Genomic DNA, 20888 nt, shown 5'->3' with positions numbered 1-20888 from the left:
CCCCCCCCCCCCCCCCCCCCCCCCCCCCCCCCCCCCCCCCCCCCGGGCGGAGGCTGCAGCATGCCCGCCGCTTTGATCACACGCTGCACGCATGTTTACACCTCTCTGGCCTGTCACACACGCACAAACACACACTCGCACACACACATACGAACACACACACATACGAACACTTGCACACACACATACGAATACAAACACACACGTACTGTATATGAACACACACACAAAAGACCATTAGAACACTTGCACACACACACACAGGAACACAAACACACAAACACACACACACGCATTTGAACTCAAACACACACACACACACATATGAACACACACGCACACACAAATGAACACACACACACACGAACACAAACACACACATATGAACACACACACACACACACACACGCACAGTCGCACACACAAGAACACAAACACACACATATGAACACGCACACACACACACACACACACACACACACTTCTCAGCTGCTCCTGCTCAGCCCCCCCGCCCTAACATATCAGGGCCCAAAATAGCTGCAGGTGAAAAAAAGATGGCGGCAGTAAAAGCAAAGTGGACAAGAGATGGCTTGTTAAACTTATATCAAAGGTGGCGTTTTCTTTCATTTTCCTCCTCTTCTCGAACGTCCCCTCACCCCCCTCTGCAGCCCCAAACGTACTCACTCGTAAATCAGCAAAATTAACTAGGACCCCCCCCCCCCCCCAATTGTGTGCGTGTGTGTGTGCGCGCATGCGTGTGTGTGTTATACCTACAAGACTGTATAAAAAATAGCTGCCCACACACACACACACACACACACACACACACACACACACACACACACACACACACACACACACACACACACACACACACACACACACACCATTACCCCCCACCCTCTAACCCACTAAAAACACGCTGAGGCCCGGGACGTGCTGGGAGCCTGTGCTTGGACAAGATCCACTGCCAAGCGCAGCCCGCGCCAGCGTTTACAATAATAAGAGAAGCCATCCATTTCTCAGCTAACATCTTGAGGCAGCCCGGGAAGAGGAGGGGGGGGGGGGGGAGATGCAGCTCAATGTATACACCAGACTGTAATGAAGCAGGACATATGATATTGGCCAAAGGAGCACTTTTGGAATTGTGCTTACCTAATGCTTTTAACACATTGGGCCGTTTGACTCAGTCAGCCCGCAGGAGAGAAGTGTGTGTGTGTGTGTGTGTGTGTGTGTGTGTGTGTGTGTGTGTGTGTGTGTGTGTGTGTGTGTGTGTGTGTGTGTGTGTGTGTGTTAAGGACAGGACCGCTGAGACGCGTACTCAATGAAGATTTGTGTACCAGTGCGACAAATGAGATCAAATTAGATGGCCGAAAAAAAATCCTCTGGCTTTACAGCGTGGTCACGCAGCGAGGAGTGAGGTACATTAGGGGGGGCTCTGAGGGGGGGGCGATACCTCTCCCTCTCTCCCCAGAGGGCTCTCCTCAGTCCACCTCTCTCCCCCTCCCCAGGTAGCAGGGTCAGACGTTCCTCCGCTGGGGCTGCCTCACGCGGCCGCTCTGTTCAACTGAACCACAGACCGGGAGGAGACCAGCTGGGACCCAGGTGGGTGAGGGAGCGAGTGACTGACTGAGTGAGAGGGTGAGTGAGTGTTTGAGTGAGGGAGTGAGTGAGGGAGTGAGTGAGGGAGTGAGGGAGTGAGGGGGTGAGTGAGCGAGCGTGCGGGCGAGTAAGTGAGGGAGCGAGTGACTGACTGAGTGAGCGGGTGAGAGAGTGGGTGGGTGAGGGGGTGAGTGAGGGGGTGAGTGAGGGGGTGAGGGAGGGGGTGGTGGGGGTGAGTGAGGGGGTGAGTGAGGGAGTGAGTTGGCGAGTGGGTGAGCACACGAGTGAGTGATTGAGTGAGGGAGCGAGTGACTGACTGACTGAGCGGGTGAGAGAGGGAGGGAGGGGGGGGTGAGTGAGGGGGGGAGTGACTGAGTGAGTGAGAGAGCGAGTGACTGACTGACTGAGTGGGTGAGAGAGTGAGGAGTGTTGTAGGCCGCAGAGCGCTAGTGGACGTGGTGGTGGGCGGATAGATATGGAGACTGGTTCTACTGGAGCCAGCAGGGATGGGCCTGGGCCTGGCCCCGCGCCAAACCCAGTCTGATCTGCTGGCCTGGGCTGCAGGGAGATCCCCATTAGTAGAGAGAGAGAGAGAGAGAGAGAGAGAGAGAGGGAGAGGGAGAGGGAGAGGAGAGAGAGAGAGAGAGAGAGAGGGAGAGAGAGGGAGAGAGAGAGACGACGGTGGTGATGCAGGAAGGATAGGTGGAGGGGGCCGGGCATGTGGGTTGTGAAGAGCAGGGGGTCCGTCTGCAGGGGAGGAGGTCTGAGGGGGAGGGGGTCCAGTCTGGGGGTCGGTCTGGGGGGGGGGGGGGCGGTCTGGGGGTCGGGGGTCCGTCTGGCTGCTGGACCAGGTCGGTCTATAATGGGCGTCTTTGTGGCCAGAGGGAAGGTGACAGACATGACTCAGCTGAGCCCTGGGGGGGGGGGGAGACCCCTCAAACCCAACAGTGAGCTCATACACACGGGGAGACGCCGCCCCACTCAGCGGGTAGACCGGGCCGGGCCCTGGAACAGACCCCCCCACACACACACACACACACACACACACACACACACACACACACACACACACACACACACACACACACACACACACACACACACACACACACACACACACACACACACACACACGTATACATGCACACAGACACACACACACAATTATACACCTTCTCACACACAAACATGTACATACAGGCACGCACACACACACAATTATACACACACAAGATTATAAAACACAGAGACACAAACAATCACAAACACACACTCACACAACCTGGCACAGCAACGGTCGCACACACACGGGCACTAAACACCCACGCGCTCGTGCCAGCGGTGTGTCCAGGGTCAGAGGTCGCAGCCGCGGCGGCGTGCTGCGTGGGCCCTTTGTGCGCCGAGGTGTGCATCAACGCCTCCTGGGAAACACACGCAGCCCCGCCCCCGCCACCGGACACCCTGCTCATGTGGGAGCGTGCTCCCCCTCCCTCCCTCCCTCCCTCCCTCCCTCCCTCCCTCCCTCTCCCCTGGGCCGGGCCGTTCTGGGACTGGGTCCGCGGTGAGAGGACAATTAGACCCTGATCCACCGCACCCCTCCACTAGGACCCCGACCACAAGGGACACCGGGTGTAAACACACGTGGAATAGAGCCCCCTCCCCCTCCCTATCCCCCTCCCTATCCCCCCTCTCCTCTGCCTCCCTCCCTCTCTATCTATCCCCCCTCCCTCCCTCCCTCTCCCCCTCCCTCCCTCCCTATCCCCCTCTCCCTCTCTCTGCCTCCCTCCCTCTCTATCTATCCCCCCTCCCTCTCCCCCTCCCTCTCTCCCTCTCTCCCCCTCCCTCTCTCCACATGATTACCATTAAGACTGGCAGGTGTTGCAAGCCTGCGTTTCCCTCCATCGTATCCGAGCACGGTTACGACGGGCCTGCTCAAGGGCAGAGAGGGTTTCAAACCCCCCTCCAGCTGTACCTGGTCTTCCCTCTACGGGGCCGACCTAGGGGGGCTCCTTGTGTTTCTCTACCCCGTTCCCCCCGTCGTTAGATTAGCGGCGGAGAACTCGAAGCCGTCCGACCCAAGCGGCCGTCTTCGAAAGTCCCGCTGAAGAAGACTTGAAGAGCGGCCTGGCGCAGGAAACACTGATTGAAACAACAGGTGCACGCAAAAAACAAAAGAGCTGTAGGAAAAAATGGGGGAGGAGGCACCGACAGAGTGAGGGGAGGAGCGGGAGAGTGTTGGAGGGAGAGACAGTAAGAGAGGGAGAGAGATGGACAGAAAGAGCGAGAGAAACTGAGAAACTGTCTCTCCCAGTGTCGGTAAATAATAGATTGCTTCCTGCTCATCCACTGCCTCCCCACCTGAGGCAGTGTGTTGTGGAGAGAGGCTGACGGGGGTAGGGGTGGAGAAGGGGGTGGAGAAGGGGTAGAGACGGGGGTGGAAGGAGGAGCTCCCGAAAGGGTTAAAGACACATGTTGGGGTCTAAGAGCTCCCCACGGAGCAATCTGCTGAATCAGCCCCATTGCTTCAGAGACGTTAACCATGTCCGCCCTGACCACCGGGCCAGCGGCCTCCTGTCTCCACGCGACTCGTCGGCACGCCCGTCAGCCGGGAGACGTGGGAGCTCCGCCCATCCTCCGCCCGGCCCCGCCTCCCTCCCCTCCCGTTGCCCCGTGTGTTTCTGGTCAACGCTACGCCCCTCCGGGACAAAGGGAAGGACACCTGAAGCCCGTGGCCGACCGATAGGAACGCAGAACGGACGCTCAGCCAGGGAACGACATCTCAACTCACCAAGAAGACATTTGCGTGGATATACCAACGGAGGACGTGAATCGCTCCACTGTAAACAAGCACTTATCCGCAGCGTCGTCGCCGCGGCTCCGAGGTCCTCTCTCTCCGCGCGGGAGCCCGCCCCGGTGCACCGAGCCAGAGCCAGAGCCCGAGCCCGAGCCCGAGCCAGCACCAGAGCCAGAGCCAGAGCCAGAGCCAGAGCCAGAGCCAGAGCCAGAGCCCGCTCAGTTCCTTCCAGGTCAGCGCTGCTGCTCACCGCATCTCCCCGGGCTATTGTGGATCGGTGCAAGCCCTCGGGGGGCAGACTTTTGCAACCGCAGCTAGGCCAGAGTGTGTATGCAATCAGGCCTGTCTGAGTGGCCAGCGAGCCGTCCCTGCACGGCGCCAGCTGGCCGGGCCCAGCACGACCTGGCCGGGCCCAGCCAGGGAGCGTGCGCGGGACGGGGCCTGGCTTGAGGAACGGGGCATGGCGTGCGGGTACCGGGGGGGGGGGGGGGGGGGGTACACGCGCAAGGGACGCGTCAATACATAGAAACATGCATGGATTAATGCAGGGAGCACATTGAACTGAAGACCATGCAACCAGAAGGGGAACCAAGCCATTTGCTTAGGGACTGGGATGTAGAGGGGTGGAGGCTTCAGATATGGCTCAGGGGACCTTAGACATGTCTGTGTCTCAGAATGTGACCTGATGGGGTCAGATATGCGTTTGGGCTGCTAGGGACAAGCTGAGGTGCGTTTTGGGGTAATCTCCATGTGTGCAGTACCTTAGGAGGTATTACTAAAGCTGGAAGTGTATCGGCGCCTGAAGTCCTGGTAGGAAGTACTGTCGTGTCATGCACTGCTGAACTACAGAAGGAAAGTATCTAAGGGTTTCAATGAAGCTATTGAAGCAAACTTATGTATATCAGTTCCGATACTTGTCATTATTAATAATCGCACACCACCACACTGCTTGATGATTTAAAAGAGCTTCTCAGGGAATAAGCAACTAGAATTGAGCTTTCGACGAGTGAAGTCATAACGAACAAAATAGGCAACAAAAGATGATTACGTCTCCATTGGTGACTGATTGACTGCGTCATCTCCTTTGTTCTGAACTCCCCACCATAGCCTGCTGTGACTCTGTCTGTCCGTGTGTCTGTCTCTAGGTCTGCGTGTTCTTTGTAATTGAATACACATCAGGGAGCACGGGCGGTATGACAGCATGGAAGGCGAGCCTCGACGCAGCACGCTCACAGCCCGCGCGACGCTACGCCTCCTCAGACCCTAAAGCACAGAGTACCCAACGTAAGTGTACTCCTCCACGTATAGACACAGAGTCCTCCCTGCATCGTAGACTATACTTACCCCCGGGCCGCTGCCACCGAGGTGCAGCGGGGAGGGCTAGTCCAGCTCCAAGCGTCGGTTGGTGGAAGAAGCGCTGTGAAGTGCTAAACGGCAACGGCAACTTGCCTGAAAGTGATCTAGTGCCCCGGTCTGGGGCTAGTCTAGAGGGGTACAGCCCCCAGCTTTGATGATCTAGTGGCCCGGTCTGGGGCAAGTCTAGAGGGGTACAGCCCCCAGCTTTGATGACCTAGTACCCCGGTCTGGGGCAAGTCTAGAGGGGTACAGCCCCCAGCTTTGATGACCTAGTACCCCGGTCTGGGGCAAGTCTAGAGGGGCACAGCCCCCAGCTTCTATGATCTAGTGCCCCGGTCTGGGGCAAGTCTAGAGGGGTACAGCCCCCAGCTTTGATGATCTAGTGCCCCGGTCTGGGGCAAGTCCAGAGGGGTAAAGAGGAAGGGAGGGAGGGAAAAGTAGTTAGTAAAGGAAAAGACAGAGAAATGGGAAGACAGCAAAAAAGAAAGAGAAACCGGGGGGAGGGGGGGTTAGAAAAAAGGAGAGAGAGAAAACCAGACCGTGAGGAGGAAACACAGAGAGGGAGGGACAGAAGAGACAGTGCTAGAGAGAGAGGCAGAGAGAGAGAGAAAAAGAGAGAGAGAGACAGAGAGAGAGAAAAGAGAGAAAAAAAAAGCGAGAGAGAAAGAGACAGAGAGAGACAGAGACAGACACAGAGACAGAGAGAGAGAGAGAGAGAGTGTAATGATCTGCACATGGTGTGATGTTGGAGCCTCAGCCCAGTAACTATAGACACATGCTGTGGCCTCCTGGGACTCATCAGCAGGATACAGCTGTGAGCTGGCCAGCAGAATTCTATTAGCACCACACACACACACACACACACACACACACACACACACACACACACACACACACACACACACACACACACACACACACACACACACACACACACACACACACACACACACACACACACACACACACACGTTGGCTAGTCCACTGTTGCAGCGTGTTACATAAGGAACAATATACAGGATTAGGCCTACAATAACACTCTTAACGTCTCTGACAGTAGGACTAGAAGACACTTGACCAGTAAAACTAAACCCAGGACTGTTTAAAAGCGAAGGCCCCCTCCGGAGACCTGGACCGGCACGGCCTCCGTCGCAAAGACCCCCGTGTGTGAAACATACACAAGCTCAACTATGTTCAAGTCAAGAAGCCATCTACAACACACACACACACACACACACACACACAAAGGAGTTCTATGACCGGGCTATGGAAGCGAACACATCCATTAGGTCATGCCATCGGGTTGGAGCAGGTCATTGAGTTAAGGTCCAGCTCTGCTTTGATCCTGCAACACATCGGACACATGTGCAACCTGACGGGGACGAGCCAAACTTTAAGACCATTTATCTGTATCTAACTCACCCCCCCTACCCCCCTTCTCTCTCCCCCTCCCTCTCTCTCCCCCCACCCCCCCCCCCCCCCCCCCCCCCCCCCGGCCCCCCTGTGACAGCTCTTAATGACCTTTGGGGCTTGTCCCAACAGGCAGAGTCCAGCCTGTATAAATAGGCACACCAAACTCAAGTGATACAGCAGTGTGTGTGTGTGTGTGTGTGTGTGTGTGTGTGTGTGTGTGTGTGTGTGTGTGTGTGTGTGTGTGTGTGTGTGTGTGTGTGTGTGTGTCAGCAGGCTACCGTGCTCCCCGTCAGCCCACCTCCCGTCTAAACTTGTTTGCCAGGCCAGCCCCCTTTTTTTTCCTTCACTTTCTTTCTTCGCTCCTCATCAAGCTGCAGCGTCCACGCTTATATTTAACCTGGAGCGTTCTCCCTCCCGCTCTCCTTCTCCCTCCCTCCATTGTTCTCGCCGTCTCGGTGTTTCGGACGCCGGGGGAGCGTGACCTGTGTGGTCAGGGAGTGACGGCTGCGACAGAGCGCTGCGGGGATTGACGCGCCCTCCGCCGCACCGCCGTTCGCTCCGGGCACCGACAGCGTGCGGTGAGGGGTACGTCCGCCACGCCTCCCTGTGCCAGTCTTACAGGATATACTGGAAAGTTCCACGCTAATCTCTTCCACCCTTTCCCCCCTCAGCTCTTTCTTAACCCCCCCCTCCCCCTCCCCCTAAACTGAACTCCAGAAAGGTGTAAAAGTCATACAACGTCAACAAGTCCCTCACTTGAACCCGTGCGTGCGCGCACACGCACACACAGCAGGGTTTATCATCTGCGAGTAAGGGCCGTAGCGTGTGGCGATCCACACACCACGCCACGGTAACACCGAGCCCAGAAAGCCAACACCTGGCCTGGGAGGACGACCTACTTAGAGGAGAGAGACACGTCGTGAGGAGGAGAGGGCCAGGGAAGTGTACGTGTGCGTGTGCGTGTGCGTGTGTGTGTACTGTGCACATGGAGTGTCTCAGTGTCTTTTCAGACCTCCACTGACGGGGGGGGAGGGAGGGAGGTTCATCTCGGTGCAGAAGCACAGTGAGATGGACACACGTTCCACTCCACTTTTATAAACACTTTTCAGAGACCGACTGGCCCTTTCCCCCCCGGGCTTTGCGCTCCTGGCTCCATGCTTTGCACTCCGGGCCCCATGCTCCGGGCTCCGGGCTTTGCACTCCGGGCCCCATGCTCCGGGCTCCGGGCTTTGCACTCCGGGCCCCATGCTCCGGGCTCCGGGCTTTGCACAACAGGGTTTGCACTCAGGACTCCTGACTCCGGGCTCCGGGCTCCGGGCTTTGCACTCCGGGCCCCATGCTCCGGGCTCCGGACTTTGCACTCCGCGCTTTACGCCCTGGTCTCCAGGCGCTGACGAGGGCGGGGGTGTTGCTGGTGGCGGATCACTCGGCGCAGGGGGGGGGGGGGAGAGCACGCTCCTCCATTGAGTGGGGAGGAGCGAGAGACCAAGAGAAGGGGGAGGAGGAGGAGCGGCGATATAGAAAAAGGGAGGGAGTGAGAGAAGAGTGAGAGCAACAGGGAGAAGTGTGTGTGTGTGTGTGTGTGTGTGTGTGTGTGTGTGTCTGTGTGTCTGTGTGTGTGTGTGTGTGTGTGTGTGTGTGTGTGTGTGTGTGTGTCAAGGGGGAGGGAGGAGGGCTGGCCCTGCACAGTTGCCTGGGGAGAAAACTTCTCTGCTGCTGACTCAGGACTCTCTTTGTTTGACAATGCTCTCGCGCTTTCGCTGTCTCTCTCTCTCTGCCACACACACACACACTTCTCGGTTTTTCCCCGTTGCGTTCAGTAACTACCCCCTTTCAAACGTGAACACTCAAGGCGCTGCTATCCCTCCATGCTACTTGTATGCAGCCCTGCTACATCTGCCATTTTCTTCTGCCCTGCCCCTCATGCAGAAAATCCATACACACTCTATAACTAAACTATAACTCTCTCTCTCTCTCTCTCTCCCTCCCTCTCCCCCTCTCTCTCTCTCTCATGAACACTACCCACCCTCCCTCTGGCTCTGTCTCACTCTATTCCTCTCAACACTCTCTCCCTCTCTCCCCTCCCTGTCTCACTCTCACTCTATTCCTCTCATCAACACTCTCTCCCTCTCTACCCTCCCTCTGGCTCTGTCTCACTCTCACTCTATTCCTCTCATCAACACTCTCTCCCTCTCTACCCTCCCTCTGGCTCTGTCTCACTCTCACTCTATTCCTCTCATCAACACTCTCTCCCTCTCTACCCTCCCTCTGGCTCTGTCTCACTCTCACTCAATTCCTCTCATCAACACTCTCTCCCTCTCTACCCTCCCTATGGCTCTGTCTCACTCTCACTCTCTCCCTCTCTACCCTCCCTCTGGCTCTGTCTCACTCTCACTCTCTGTATTCCTCTCATAAAGTCTTCTCTCTCTCACTCCCTGTCCTGCCCGCTTCTGTTCTTCCTTTCGTTCTCCCTCTCTCGCCCTCTCCTTTCCCTCGCTTTCTGCCGTGTCATTTTCCTAGCCCCCCCCCCCCCCCCCCCGCCGCCACCACATCATGTGACAGTCCCAGATAAAGGCCAGCAGCAGCCTAATAGATCCACACTGGTTTCTCTGGCCCTTTCACGCTCCACCAGCAGAAGCCCAGGATCAGCATGGGGACTCTCAGCCGTTTTATTCCCTTCCAAGCAGCAGCCATTTCCAGATGCTGGCCCGTGGTGGGCAACAGACTGCCAAGCGGGCTCGGGTGTACGCTGTTAGGCAGTACAGACGCAGGAAAGAATACAATGTAACAACAAAAAAAAAGGACAGCCATCGGGGAAGACAGAAGCCGGGCCGAACTGGGCTAATTAGGGCGGCTGGGGAAAGCTAGAAGCTCCGAGGGGCAAGAAAGAAAGTAAACGAACACTTGTGGGCTGATGGACGCTGCAGACGGACAGCTAACTGCTGGTTAGGTTCTAGAAAGACTGCAGGCAGAGGGAGGGGGAGAGGGAGGGAGAGGGAGGGAGGGAGAGGGAGAGGGAGAGGAGAGGGAGAGGGAGGGAGAGGGAGAGAGGGAGAGAGGAGAGAGAGAGAGAGACAGAGAGATTCCAGCTGGACATGATTCCACTCCTGGGGGGATGATCCAGAGTTTGGCTCTCAGAGCTCCAACTCCTTGTCCAGGACAGGGGGAGGTGGAGGACAGACCAGCACACCCTCAGGAGCGAAGGAGGAGGAGGAGGAGGAGGAGGAGGAGGAGGAGGAGGAGGAGGAGCGCAACTCAGCAAGACAAGGACGTAGGGGGTGTACAAGCACCGTCTGAAAGTAAACACAGAGCTGTGGAAGGAGATTCTCTCTCGCTCTCTGTGTCTCTGTGTATATGCGTGTGTCTGTGTGTCAATTAGGCCACAAATAAACAAATGAAAGGCATGCAGTGGAATTCATTCACGGGGGGTTGTCAGAAACACATACTGCCACAGTGTGCTTCAGATGAAACAAAGAGGAGACAAACGCCAGTGACTGCCTGCTTCATTCACTTACAGCTAATGGGACCATAAGACAAGACAGCAGAGTCGAGGAAAAAAAACAGAGAGGCTCAGCTGTTTATGATCACACACACACACACACACACACACACACACACACACACACACACACACACACACACACACACACACACACACACACACACACACACACACACACACACACACACACACACACACACAAATAAGCTCTTATTAGGAGCAACGCTGCCATTAGGAGCAAATTAATTTAAACACAGCAATTATGCTGACGCATCATTTCCCGGTACTTGGACGGGGGCATATAAGAAGGAATCAGAATTTCCAATTCCATGGTCAGGGGGAAAAATAATAAGTCACGCATTGTACCCACATTTAAGGTCCCTGGCTGCTCCTGTGTGATAGGCCTGTTAGAGGAGACCCAATGAGCGGTCGATCCAATCCACTCTGGGACTACGTATGGAGACGAGGTGGGGGGTGCACTGGCGAGAGCTAGGTCCTTGATTCCGTTCCCAAGGTCCGCGGTGCACCTGCGTGCCCCGGCTGCTCTATTTCCACCACCGTCTGACGGGGTTCACAGCAGGGGGCTTTTGATAAGACGGTCCGCTGAGAAACAGAACGAAAAAAGCTGACCAAAAAAAGGCGACACAAATGAAAAAGTAGCGGAAAGAAGAAACGGTTTAAGACATAATTAATGTTATGTGAGAGATTTAGGAGCAGACCGCCTAACGTGTCATCAAATGGATGCCACGGGATAGACCCCACAGCCTGCGTCGGAACCCAGAGCAGAAGGAAGGGGTGTTGCCTAGGGCACCCGCTCCGCTTGTGGCCCAGAAGGTTCTCTCCGTGCCATCGTAACAAACGTTGTGGCGTTCCCGGGGCAAACTCTCTTCTGTGCTACGGAATCGCTAAACGTCCACGAGGTCCCCGTTGTGTAGATGGAAAGGCCTGACTTAAGGTACGGCCACACTGAACGCGTTACGTGCGTTAGAGGCGTAGAAGATCGGCATTTTTGCATAGGGAACCATTACGCGCCCAACGCATCTGGCAAGTAGCCGTGTGATAAGCGGGATAATGTTTAGAACGTCGCTGGTCATTATCGAAAAATAAGCCCCTTCAGGGCGAAGCAAGTCACCTCCGCTGTGCGTCGGTGTCCTGTACGTCTTGCTGTCGGGGCTTATTTTCCCCATAATGACCGGCGCTCTATACATTATTCCTTACATATATATTTAGCACAGTAGGCCCAAGTAACAAATGTGTACAAAGTAACATGTATTAAAAGAAAAGTCGGGTTGAAATCGGGCTCTGGCTCATAATTACAGTTAATGTGTCGGGCCGGGCTCGGACAGAAATTGCACGGGCTCGGGCCGGGTCGGGCTTGATTTTCTGGGCCCGATCTAAGCTTTATCATGCACCCAAACAAGGTTTGGCGTTAGGGTTTCCTACTCTCCTCGAACTCCGAGAACAAATACAGCGCAGCGATGGAGGTGATCTCAGCCATGTTTGTGGAGCAAAAGAAAAGTAGCGGGGAAAAATAAGTCTTGGGCGGGCTCAACCAGCTGCGTAGGCGCGTTGAACCATCTTTGTGACACACAATGATCAAGCGTCAGGTTAGGCGCGTTACGCGTGTAAAACTTAACATAACGCGTTCAGTGTGGCCGTACCTTTAAGGGCTGATTATGGTCCCACCCACGTTCACGCAAGGCAAGGGGGTTATGGACCCCTTACGTCCGTGCGGACTCTCCTTGACTCCACCGCAAGGGCCGGACGTGCGCCTCCCATAAATCGTAACCTTCCGTCGAGGCGACGCAGCGGCGAGGGCTGTGATTGGTCCGCTTGCTAAAATCCGATGCAGAACCGTAAAGGTTCACGACCGCGTCGGAGCGTCTGCGTGGTCGTTGCGTTGCGGGAACGTGGAACCATAATCAGCCCTTTACAGTAGGAGGGAAATAATAAGTGCTTGGGGGGGAGAGCTGGTGGGGAGAGAGGGAGGCATGGTGGGGGGAGGTGAGCGGGTGGGGAGAGAGGGAGGCATGGGGAGGGGAGGTGGGCTGGTGGGGGTGGGGGGGCTTGCCTGGCACAATAAGTCCCACTTGTTAGCCAGTGACACAGTGTCAGGGATCGTGACAGGGTCCAGACGCTAGACAGCAGCTGCAGCGCCTTGTAAACAGACTGCTGTCTCGCAGGCACATTTGCACGGCCCTGCTCACACACGCTAGCGCACACACACACACACACACACACACACACACACACACACACACACACACACACACACACACACACACACACACACACACACACACACACACACACACACACACACACACACACACACACACAGGCATGTGGGCACATGCATTCGCTAAGGGTTTGGCGGATAGATACTGAGTTATTGTGTCTCACAGCCCTTGTAAAAGGGACAGTGTAGTGCATTGTGTCCGCTGGGATTCTATAGCCCCAGAATGGGGACACACACACACACACACACACACACACACACACACACACACACGTGGAGACCTATGCCAGATCTATTAACCAGCAACAGCACAGATGAACTCTCAGGCTAACCTTCCCCCATCGCTTGTCTTTGTGTGTGCTTGCTTATAAACTTTTGCCTCTGCCTAAACTCTATGCCTGCATGAATATGTGTGTGTGTGTGTGTGTGTGTGTGTGTGTGTGTGTGTGTGTGTGTGTGTGTGTGTGTGTGTGTGTGCAGAAGGAAAGGGGGGGGGGGGGGGGGGGGGGGGGGGGGGGGGGGGGGGGGGGGGGGGGGGTGTGGTGGAGGGAGGTAGTTGAGGAGGGGTGAGTGTGTTTCGCACACTGCAGCCTCCCCCTCCCTCAGCAGTGATAATGAAGGGGGGTAAACGCACTACATCTGTCCCGTGGAGCGTGGAGGGAGACATGGGAGGGAGGGAGGGAGGGAGGGAGGGAGGGCTGGACAGGGAGGCGGAGGAGGGCGGGGGTGAAGGGGTTAAACGTGCAGAGCTGCTCCTGCTGAGCCAGCAGCAGTACGTTAAAGTGCGAGGCTTCATTGCAGCAGATACAGAATGAAACTCCCGCCCATTAGTCACGCCAGTGACTGCAGCGGCTCCGCGCAGCTCAGCTTAACCCTCGCTGCGCCGCCAGGCACCTCCAGGCACCTCCCCCCCCCCGGCGCACACACGCGGCCGCGGGCGTACGGCTCAGCGACGAGGCCCGGGTTACAGCGCGACGGCTCCTGGACCTGAAGGACTCTGATCTGGGAGGGACCGGGGGGAGTGAGAGTGACGGAGGCGGAGGGGATTCTTTTGTCGAGCGTCTTCTTCTGCGAAGCGCCCGTACCGCGATACAGATTACGATATCAGTTTTCGAGAGAAGGGGAAGATGTCCAGACCTCATTCAGAGTAGAGCCGCAGACGACCCTGATGAACTGAAGTCCAGGCTGCACGTTGAACGACTTGCGTTGTTCAAATGGATGCCGGCCGAAATTCCGTGCAAAGCGTGGCTGCATTTGCCTGTAAAGCGGCCATGTTCCCTACTGTAAACTACTGTAATGACCGCTACAGAGTGCCAATCAGGACAAGGGCTCAGAGTCAATTAACGATCCAGATCCACGTAAGGGCATCTGCGACTATAGGCTACACATGTTAAGATCACACGTTAAATTGGAGGAGATATGTCGTGTCTCCTCAAACACACGATACACTTGCTTCTGCACACATCTGTGTTGGGACAGCCTCCTCTGACGCCCCCCCCTCCCCCCCAACCCCCCCAATACACACAAAAAAACATTTTATCCTAATTAGATGAAAACGGAGCCTGACCAGCGTGCCGATCGGGGCAGGAACCCAGGGCCGGCTGCTCGTTGTCATCACAGCGGCTTTGATACGACAACCCACCGACACACTCCAGGCACACGCGGCAGGAGGCTAACCTCCCCCCCATTAGTTTCCACCCCCCCCCCCCCTTTTTCTATACGAGGTACTAACAAACCAATCAACATGCTCAACCCCTCATTTCTTAAAGATCGACTTTTGCATTTTAATGCTTTGTGGTGTAGTGGGAGAGACAGGAAGGTATGGCAGAGAGAGGAGAGGACACGCAGAAAAGGAATCGAACCCGGGTCGCTGCGGTAGGGACTGCGCCCTAATGGCCCGCCCTCTACCCGTTGGGGCGCCCCCATCCACTCATTACTCCTCTCGCTACAACTCAAGTAACCGTGGTAACCGTCAGCGGCAGGTCTGAACCATGTGGCCCCGTGTGGCGCACCACGGCAGCGGTACCCAGGCCTACAGGGGGCCCAGCCACTGGCCCGTCAGGACTCCTGACCGACCGACAGCGGGGCCCTGCTGTGATACTCACCACCAGCTCATTCTGTTCTCATTAAGGGGTGAGAGATGGCTGCAAAGGGGAGTTCAGAAGCTACCCTCAACAGGTAACATAATGGTGACTAAAAGCAAGAAAGGAAATGAATACAAATACATTTTCTGTGAACGGAAAGTCTTCAGTGAAAAATAAAGTAGACTTAATGTTTGATCTTGGTTGAATCTGTTCTATTCAATTCAATTTTATTTGTATAGCCCTTAATCACCATTACAGACTCAAAGGGCTTAAAAGGCCAATTTTTTTGTATAAACTCTTTATTTCAGAGCAATATCTAACAATGAGCAGAAAAGCATTGTTTGAATGGAAGCGCACAGCTTCTATGCACTCCAATGGAATGGGGGTTAGCTACTGGGATCGCGGTACGATAGCTGTGGACCCTGAATAGCTCTGTGTGGCTCCAGCTGCCGCCGCTGCTGTTTCTTACCCCGGTTTTGTCGCAGAGGTGCAGGGTGTTGAAGGAGCCCACCGCAAACACCTCCCCGTCCGGAGCCCAGGCCAGGGAGGTGACCGGGTAGTCCTGGGGAGAGGAGGAGTACAGCAGGCGGCCATAGCTGTCCCACACCTGCGGAGCGCAGAGCCCGTCAGTCACCAGGAGCCCACCTCCCCCTGACACCAGGAGCCCACCTCCTCCTGACACCAGGAGCAGACAGACCAGCGCTGCTCACCTTGTATTTACAGTCCTCGCCTCCCGACAGGATGAGCTCGTTCACAGAGTTCCAGTCCGCCTTCAGGATGAGCCCTTCGTGAGCCTTCCACTGGAGAGGAGAGGGGAAGAGGGTTCAGACTGAGACCGTCACATACAGACATCAGGCCACAGAGCACCAGATAGGTCTATGTGACCAGAGGCCAATAGGAAAGCACCGTCGGGCCATATCACATGTAACCAGGGGTTTACAAGAGGCACTTTACCGTGGTTCAAGGACATTGTAGCCTGCCCCTGGGTGTACTCTGATTATTAAAACTGTTTGAGTCTGACTGACCGAAGCTGTGAATAGGCCTTCCGACATGTGGGTGTGGATCTTCATGGGGCCTTGATTTGAGTTGGTTTAGGGGGCAACAACCAAAGTGGGCACCCGCCTTGTCCCTGGGGTGACCTGTGGAGGCCTCGCTCTGGATACTGGTTCCAATTAGCCCTCGCCATTAACCCACTACCACAACACTCACACAGCACAGAGTAACCAGCCGCCGCTCACTCTGCTCCAGCTCCTTCTATATTCCTGCAGCGTACGCTTCTCTCAAGGGGTGTGTGTGTGTGTGTGTGTGTGTGTGTGTGTGTGTGTGTGTGTGTGTGTGTGTGTGTGTGTGTGTGTGTGTGTGTGTGTGTGTGTGAGAGTAGGGGGCTAGAAAGGTCACAGAGGTTATAGAGGGGATTCCTTCACAGCAAGTGGTTTCTTGAGGAGAGTTGATAGATTAGAAGAATGAGAGACAGTGTGTGTGTGTGTGTGTGCGTGTGCGTGTGCGTGTGTGTGTGTGTGTGAGCGCATATTAGGCGCTCCACTGTTTATTCAAGGTCCCAGGTCGTTCTCAGTTCCTAGAAGAACAATAAATAAATGTATACATGAAGAAAAAAGAAATTATCCAACTTTAGTCCAGCCGGACCATGAAGGCCAAGAGCAAGGGAGGGGGGACGATAGCAAACACCTCCTGAAAGATTCAGAAGGATACCTACCATGCATACAGGTCGATGCAGTGAGGTTAAAATGAACAGCTTAATCAGACAAAAAAAACAACTGTATTTTGGGCCCATTTGCTTGTTTTCTCCAAGCATTTAATTCTCTCTTATTTGAAGGAGAAACTAGCTAAACGAAACAGCTTTAGGGGCTAGGTAAGCTGGCCGATAGCCTAGGCTAGTTCATGCTATTACAATTGTGTGCCTGGCAGGATAAGTGGGATCTTATTTTGATCGCAGCTCTGCCATTATCATAATATGGTGATTCGCTCTCTATTCTGTAAATGATACCGTGTGTGTATTTTTATGGTGAATAGGAAATGGTGGTAAGGGCTATAGAACAGGTCACTCTCACCCAATAATAGACTTGCTCTAATGCCTGCTTTTAGACATGCAAACACACTAACTCACAAACATAAACGCGCGCACACACACACACACACCTGTATGACTTTAGCACTGGGTTGCAGGGGTTTGATGACTAATTGTCTTCCTGATGTGTAGAGGATTCTGTCGGAGTCTGGACCCCAGGCTACAGAATACACCGGAGAACCTAGGAAAACACGGTCACACAGAGTCCAATGAATACTGAGCCCTTTCCCAGATCGGGTCCAAACAAGCCCTTCATCAGCATTCGGAGAGCAGGGCGTCTGGGTCCGACCCCTCCCGGGGCATTCTGCGTGTGAAGGTCACCTGTTCACACAGACCTCCCTGTACCTTCGACACTAATACATAGGGGTTGTAACGACTCACGGCGGATCTGAGCCTAGCTTGGGTAACTCAAGGTTCAACACGACAACATGCAAAGAGTGGAGGTCCACAGGTTGATCGTGTGCTTGATCCTGTCAAACAGAGGAGTGAGAGGGCCAGCCCTCGGGCTCCGCAGCCCTCCTCTCCTGGCTCAGAGGGGTCGAGGCCCTATCCCAGCGCTCACCCCCGTAAGCTTTCCGAGAGTCACGGGTCTGCAGGTCGCATCCCCGCCGCAGCCAACCACACCAGAGCCCACTGCTCAGCAGAACACAACCAACCTGCGTGTGTGTGTGTGTGTGTATGTGTATGTGTATGTGTGTATGTGTGTGTGTGTGTGTGTGTGTGTGTGTGTGTGTGTGTGTGTGTGTGTGTGTAAAAAGCTAGATGAGTGGTGGGTGGGGGGGGTTCTGACATTTAACCCCACCCCAGGTGCATGTGGTTTCTCACAGCTGTGAGCGGTGTAAAACCAAGTTCACTCCGTCTCACAAACTCACCCGAACCAGTTTCTCTTTATCACATTTTAATCATCTTGAAGAATAAAAAAGTTCACAATATAAACACAATATTGCATTCTCAACGGGCCCTCTGGCGGAATACCTGTGGGGCCTTCTGCAGAGATTCTGTAATGGTTCAAGCTTCAACGATATTAACAAGGGCCAATTCTGAAGAGGGCAGGCTGAGCTTGGGCTGTCCTCCTCACCAGCGCCCACCTGCTGACCGCGTGGTCCACTCATCTGTTTCCACTGAGGCTCTGTACAATTGCTCCGTGTTCACTAAGCCACAGGAGGGTTCTGATTGGGCCAGAGATATTTAAAAGCGCATTGCCCATTATAAGTCTATCAACAGGGATAAGTAAACAACACTCGACACTTGTTCTCTTGTGATCCGTCAAACAATACAATATATCGTCAAAACAACCGCGTTTTGAATATATCCACCAAGCCCTTACGTTGAGGCTGTATGTTTCCGACAGGGTTAGGGTTAAAGGTTGTATCAGCAATTCTAGGCTGAAACATAAATGATCACATTCATCTGATCTTCCCACGCGATCTGCTAGCTGCCCGCCCCATAAGCAGGCTGTCCATTTCCAACCAATCACCGACAAGGGGTGGTTGTTGTGGGGTTTTGCGCTGCGTTCGTGATCTGGATGCAAAAAATACGTAAGGGAGGGGCGAGCTGGCTCTGTTCGTTTGGGAACTCGCTTCAAATACCAACAGAAGTGACGTCACCCTGCATCGCTGATACAACCTTTAACATCAGAGTGGACTTATTCGACTGTGGGCCGAGCCCGGAGTTGAAGCGCTTTCCAGAAACCACGGCGCTTAAACACCCTGGCGTGCACTGTGGCTCTGTTCTGGTGTCCACCATTCAGCGACACGTTCTCCAGCCAACCAACCGAGGGAAGTGCACGTGAAGGCTAACCCTCAGCTTCAGCCGGGGTGTTCCTCTAGACAAACCTTCTCCCTTATCCTCCACCACGCTCCCCTCTCACCACTAAGCTAGCAGGGACTGATGAAACAATTAATGAGCGCGGCGCCTGAAACGTGCCCGCTGGCAAGAATAAATGAAACATTATCGGTTGTTCTAAATGGCCTCACTCCAACATTAGGTCGTAACGTTATGGTGCATTCAATAAAAAAAGGGAGGTGGTGATAGAGGAGCAGTGTCTTCATTTTCTCTAATCCGCTTTCAACTTCTGAGGTCTAGTGTGTGTGTGTGTGTGTGTGTGTGTGTGTGTGTGTGTGTGTGTGTGTGTGTGTGTGTGTGTGTGTGTGTGTGTGTGTGTGTGTGTGTGTGTCAAAGTCATTACACTTGAGCAGCAAACATAATATACCCTACAGTGATTACCTTTGTACTTGTTAATTATTGAGGCCAATATCTACCAAATCACACTAGAGGGCAGTGGTTGAGTGCGAGATGTTGAATGATCTTACGAGGGTTTAATTGAATTCAAGTTGATTGTGGGCGCAGGTTGGATGGCCACCTCGACTAAACAGCTCGATATCGTTATATACATGGGACCTAGGCCCACACATGTGGGGGCCTTGTGCCGTATGTAGTCATACCTTGCTGTGCCAGTGTCGAACGCAGCATACCACTTTTAGACCAGATCTTTATCTGCCCATCCTCTCCAGCTAGACAAGAAAAGAGACAAGCGTCATACTTATATTATACACGCATTGCAGATTTAGGCGGGTAACGAATGACCGAATGATGTGCGTCATCGGTGAAAAGAGGCGACAAGCATTAAGCACAGTTGCATGGACAGAGAGAGGGAGTGTTCTTACCTGTGATCAGAGCCGTGCCATCGTAGTTCCATCGCCCGGCCAGAACGGCTCCTTTGTGGGCTTCCACGCTCTTCTCGATTCGTCCGCTTTTGGAAGCCAGATGGAATTTCCCTGCAGGGCAGCCAGAGGGAGAAGGGTTGTTAGTCTCAGTCACGAGGCTGTCGGAGTTCAGGAGAGGGATGTAGTGATGCAACCGGCACCGCAGAGAGGCGGACGACTCATTACATTTTTCTAGCAAAACAACACAACTCAAACTCAAAAGGTTAGAAATGCACTACCAAGAGGTTCTTAAGATAATGCAGTGAAAGACAATTTAAGTCTAAATGAACACAACATGTCAATCAATTAGACAGGCATGGAGACGTCGGAGATACTAGACGTACTATATACTTTGTGGTCAAGATTATTAAATAAACCTACATTTCCTATGATTTCTGATCGCCTAAAGCAAATCAGCTTGCTACTGCTCGCTCCTGGTTCTAAATTTCAGCGCAACACAGAAAGTGGCCCCTGTTCTGCATGTCACCGTTTTAGGACAGCAGCTAGCGCTCATAATACCCAGTTTTGGCTGAACTAATACCACAATATAAACAGGTTAAAAAACGAACCTAAAAATATCCAAAAGGATTTCTAGATACATACGAAGAGCACCTCCCAACATTGAAACAGAATAGAAGGAGAACAGAGATGTAATAGTTGGCTATCTTTCGTGCTGGTTTTGTTGGTAATATATTAAAGTTGTGTTTCATCCTTAACATTCATTATGTAACATATTAATTACATATATCCATGTGTTAAATTAGGATTTAACCTGAAAATCTTTGTCTATATCTTGGGGAAATCTCTCCAGGATAGCTTGTCTAATAGACACTGTTCACTGATGGTGTGTTTCTGAATCCTGGGACGCCAGCCTTCCGAGTTGCATCACTTCGTCATTACCGGTCTCAAACTATTTATAGCGTTCCTGTTCGTCTTTGTGATTGTGTCATGAAATTGGCTAGTCGTTGTTTATTGTTAGCTACATTAGCCTCTTTAGCGAACCAGCCCGAAAACAAACACAACTTTACAGTGTATTGCACGCACAGCAAGACCGTGCAATGCATAAATTGGTGAGTGGAATAAAGTAGCAATGTAATCAAGCGTGTA

General features: G+C 53.8%; 4 protein-coding genes across 4 annotated transcripts in view; 1 reads left to right on the top strand and 3 right to left on the bottom strand.

Moving 5' to 3' along the window:
* LOC115560668 (vitellogenin-2) overlaps positions 1-20888 on the top strand; it is a 434163-nt gene that overhangs the window by 133167 nt on the left and 280108 nt on the right.
* Positions 1-20888, bottom strand: part of LOC115560655 (uncharacterized) — a 553265-nt gene that overhangs the window by 402440 nt on the left and 129937 nt on the right. The window lies entirely within an intron of this gene.
* LOC115560686 (caspase-1-like) overlaps positions 1-20888 on the bottom strand; it is a 158848-nt gene that overhangs the window by 54847 nt on the left and 83113 nt on the right. The gene's annotated exons all lie outside the window — the stretch shown is intronic.
* Positions 15205-20888, bottom strand: part of LOC115560702 (intraflagellar transport 80 homolog (Chlamydomonas)) — a 9751-nt gene continuing 4067 nt past the window's right edge. For both annotated transcript variants that reach the window (XM_030380215.1, XM_030380216.1), the window contains exons 4-8: positions 19743-19853; positions 19521-19589; positions 17148-17257; positions 15701-15790; positions 15205-15597 (exon numbers count right to left, since the gene is read on the bottom strand). In XM_030380215.1, coding sequence (XP_030236075.1) covers positions 15307-15597; positions 15701-15790; positions 17148-17257; positions 19521-19589; positions 19743-19853 — 671 coding nt within the window. In that variant the 3' untranslated portion in view covers positions 15205-15306. The remainder of the gene's footprint in view (positions 15598-15700; positions 15791-17147; positions 17258-19520; positions 19590-19742; positions 19854-20888) is intronic.

This window comes from Gadus morhua, chromosome 16 (assembly GCF_902167405.1).
Source record: "Gadus morhua chromosome 16, gadMor3.0, whole genome shotgun sequence".
NCBI lineage: Eukaryota > Metazoa > Chordata > Actinopteri > Gadiformes > Gadidae > Gadus > Gadus morhua.
Note: the sequence above shows the minus strand (reverse complement) of the source record. Positions and strands in the feature narration are given on the sequence as shown.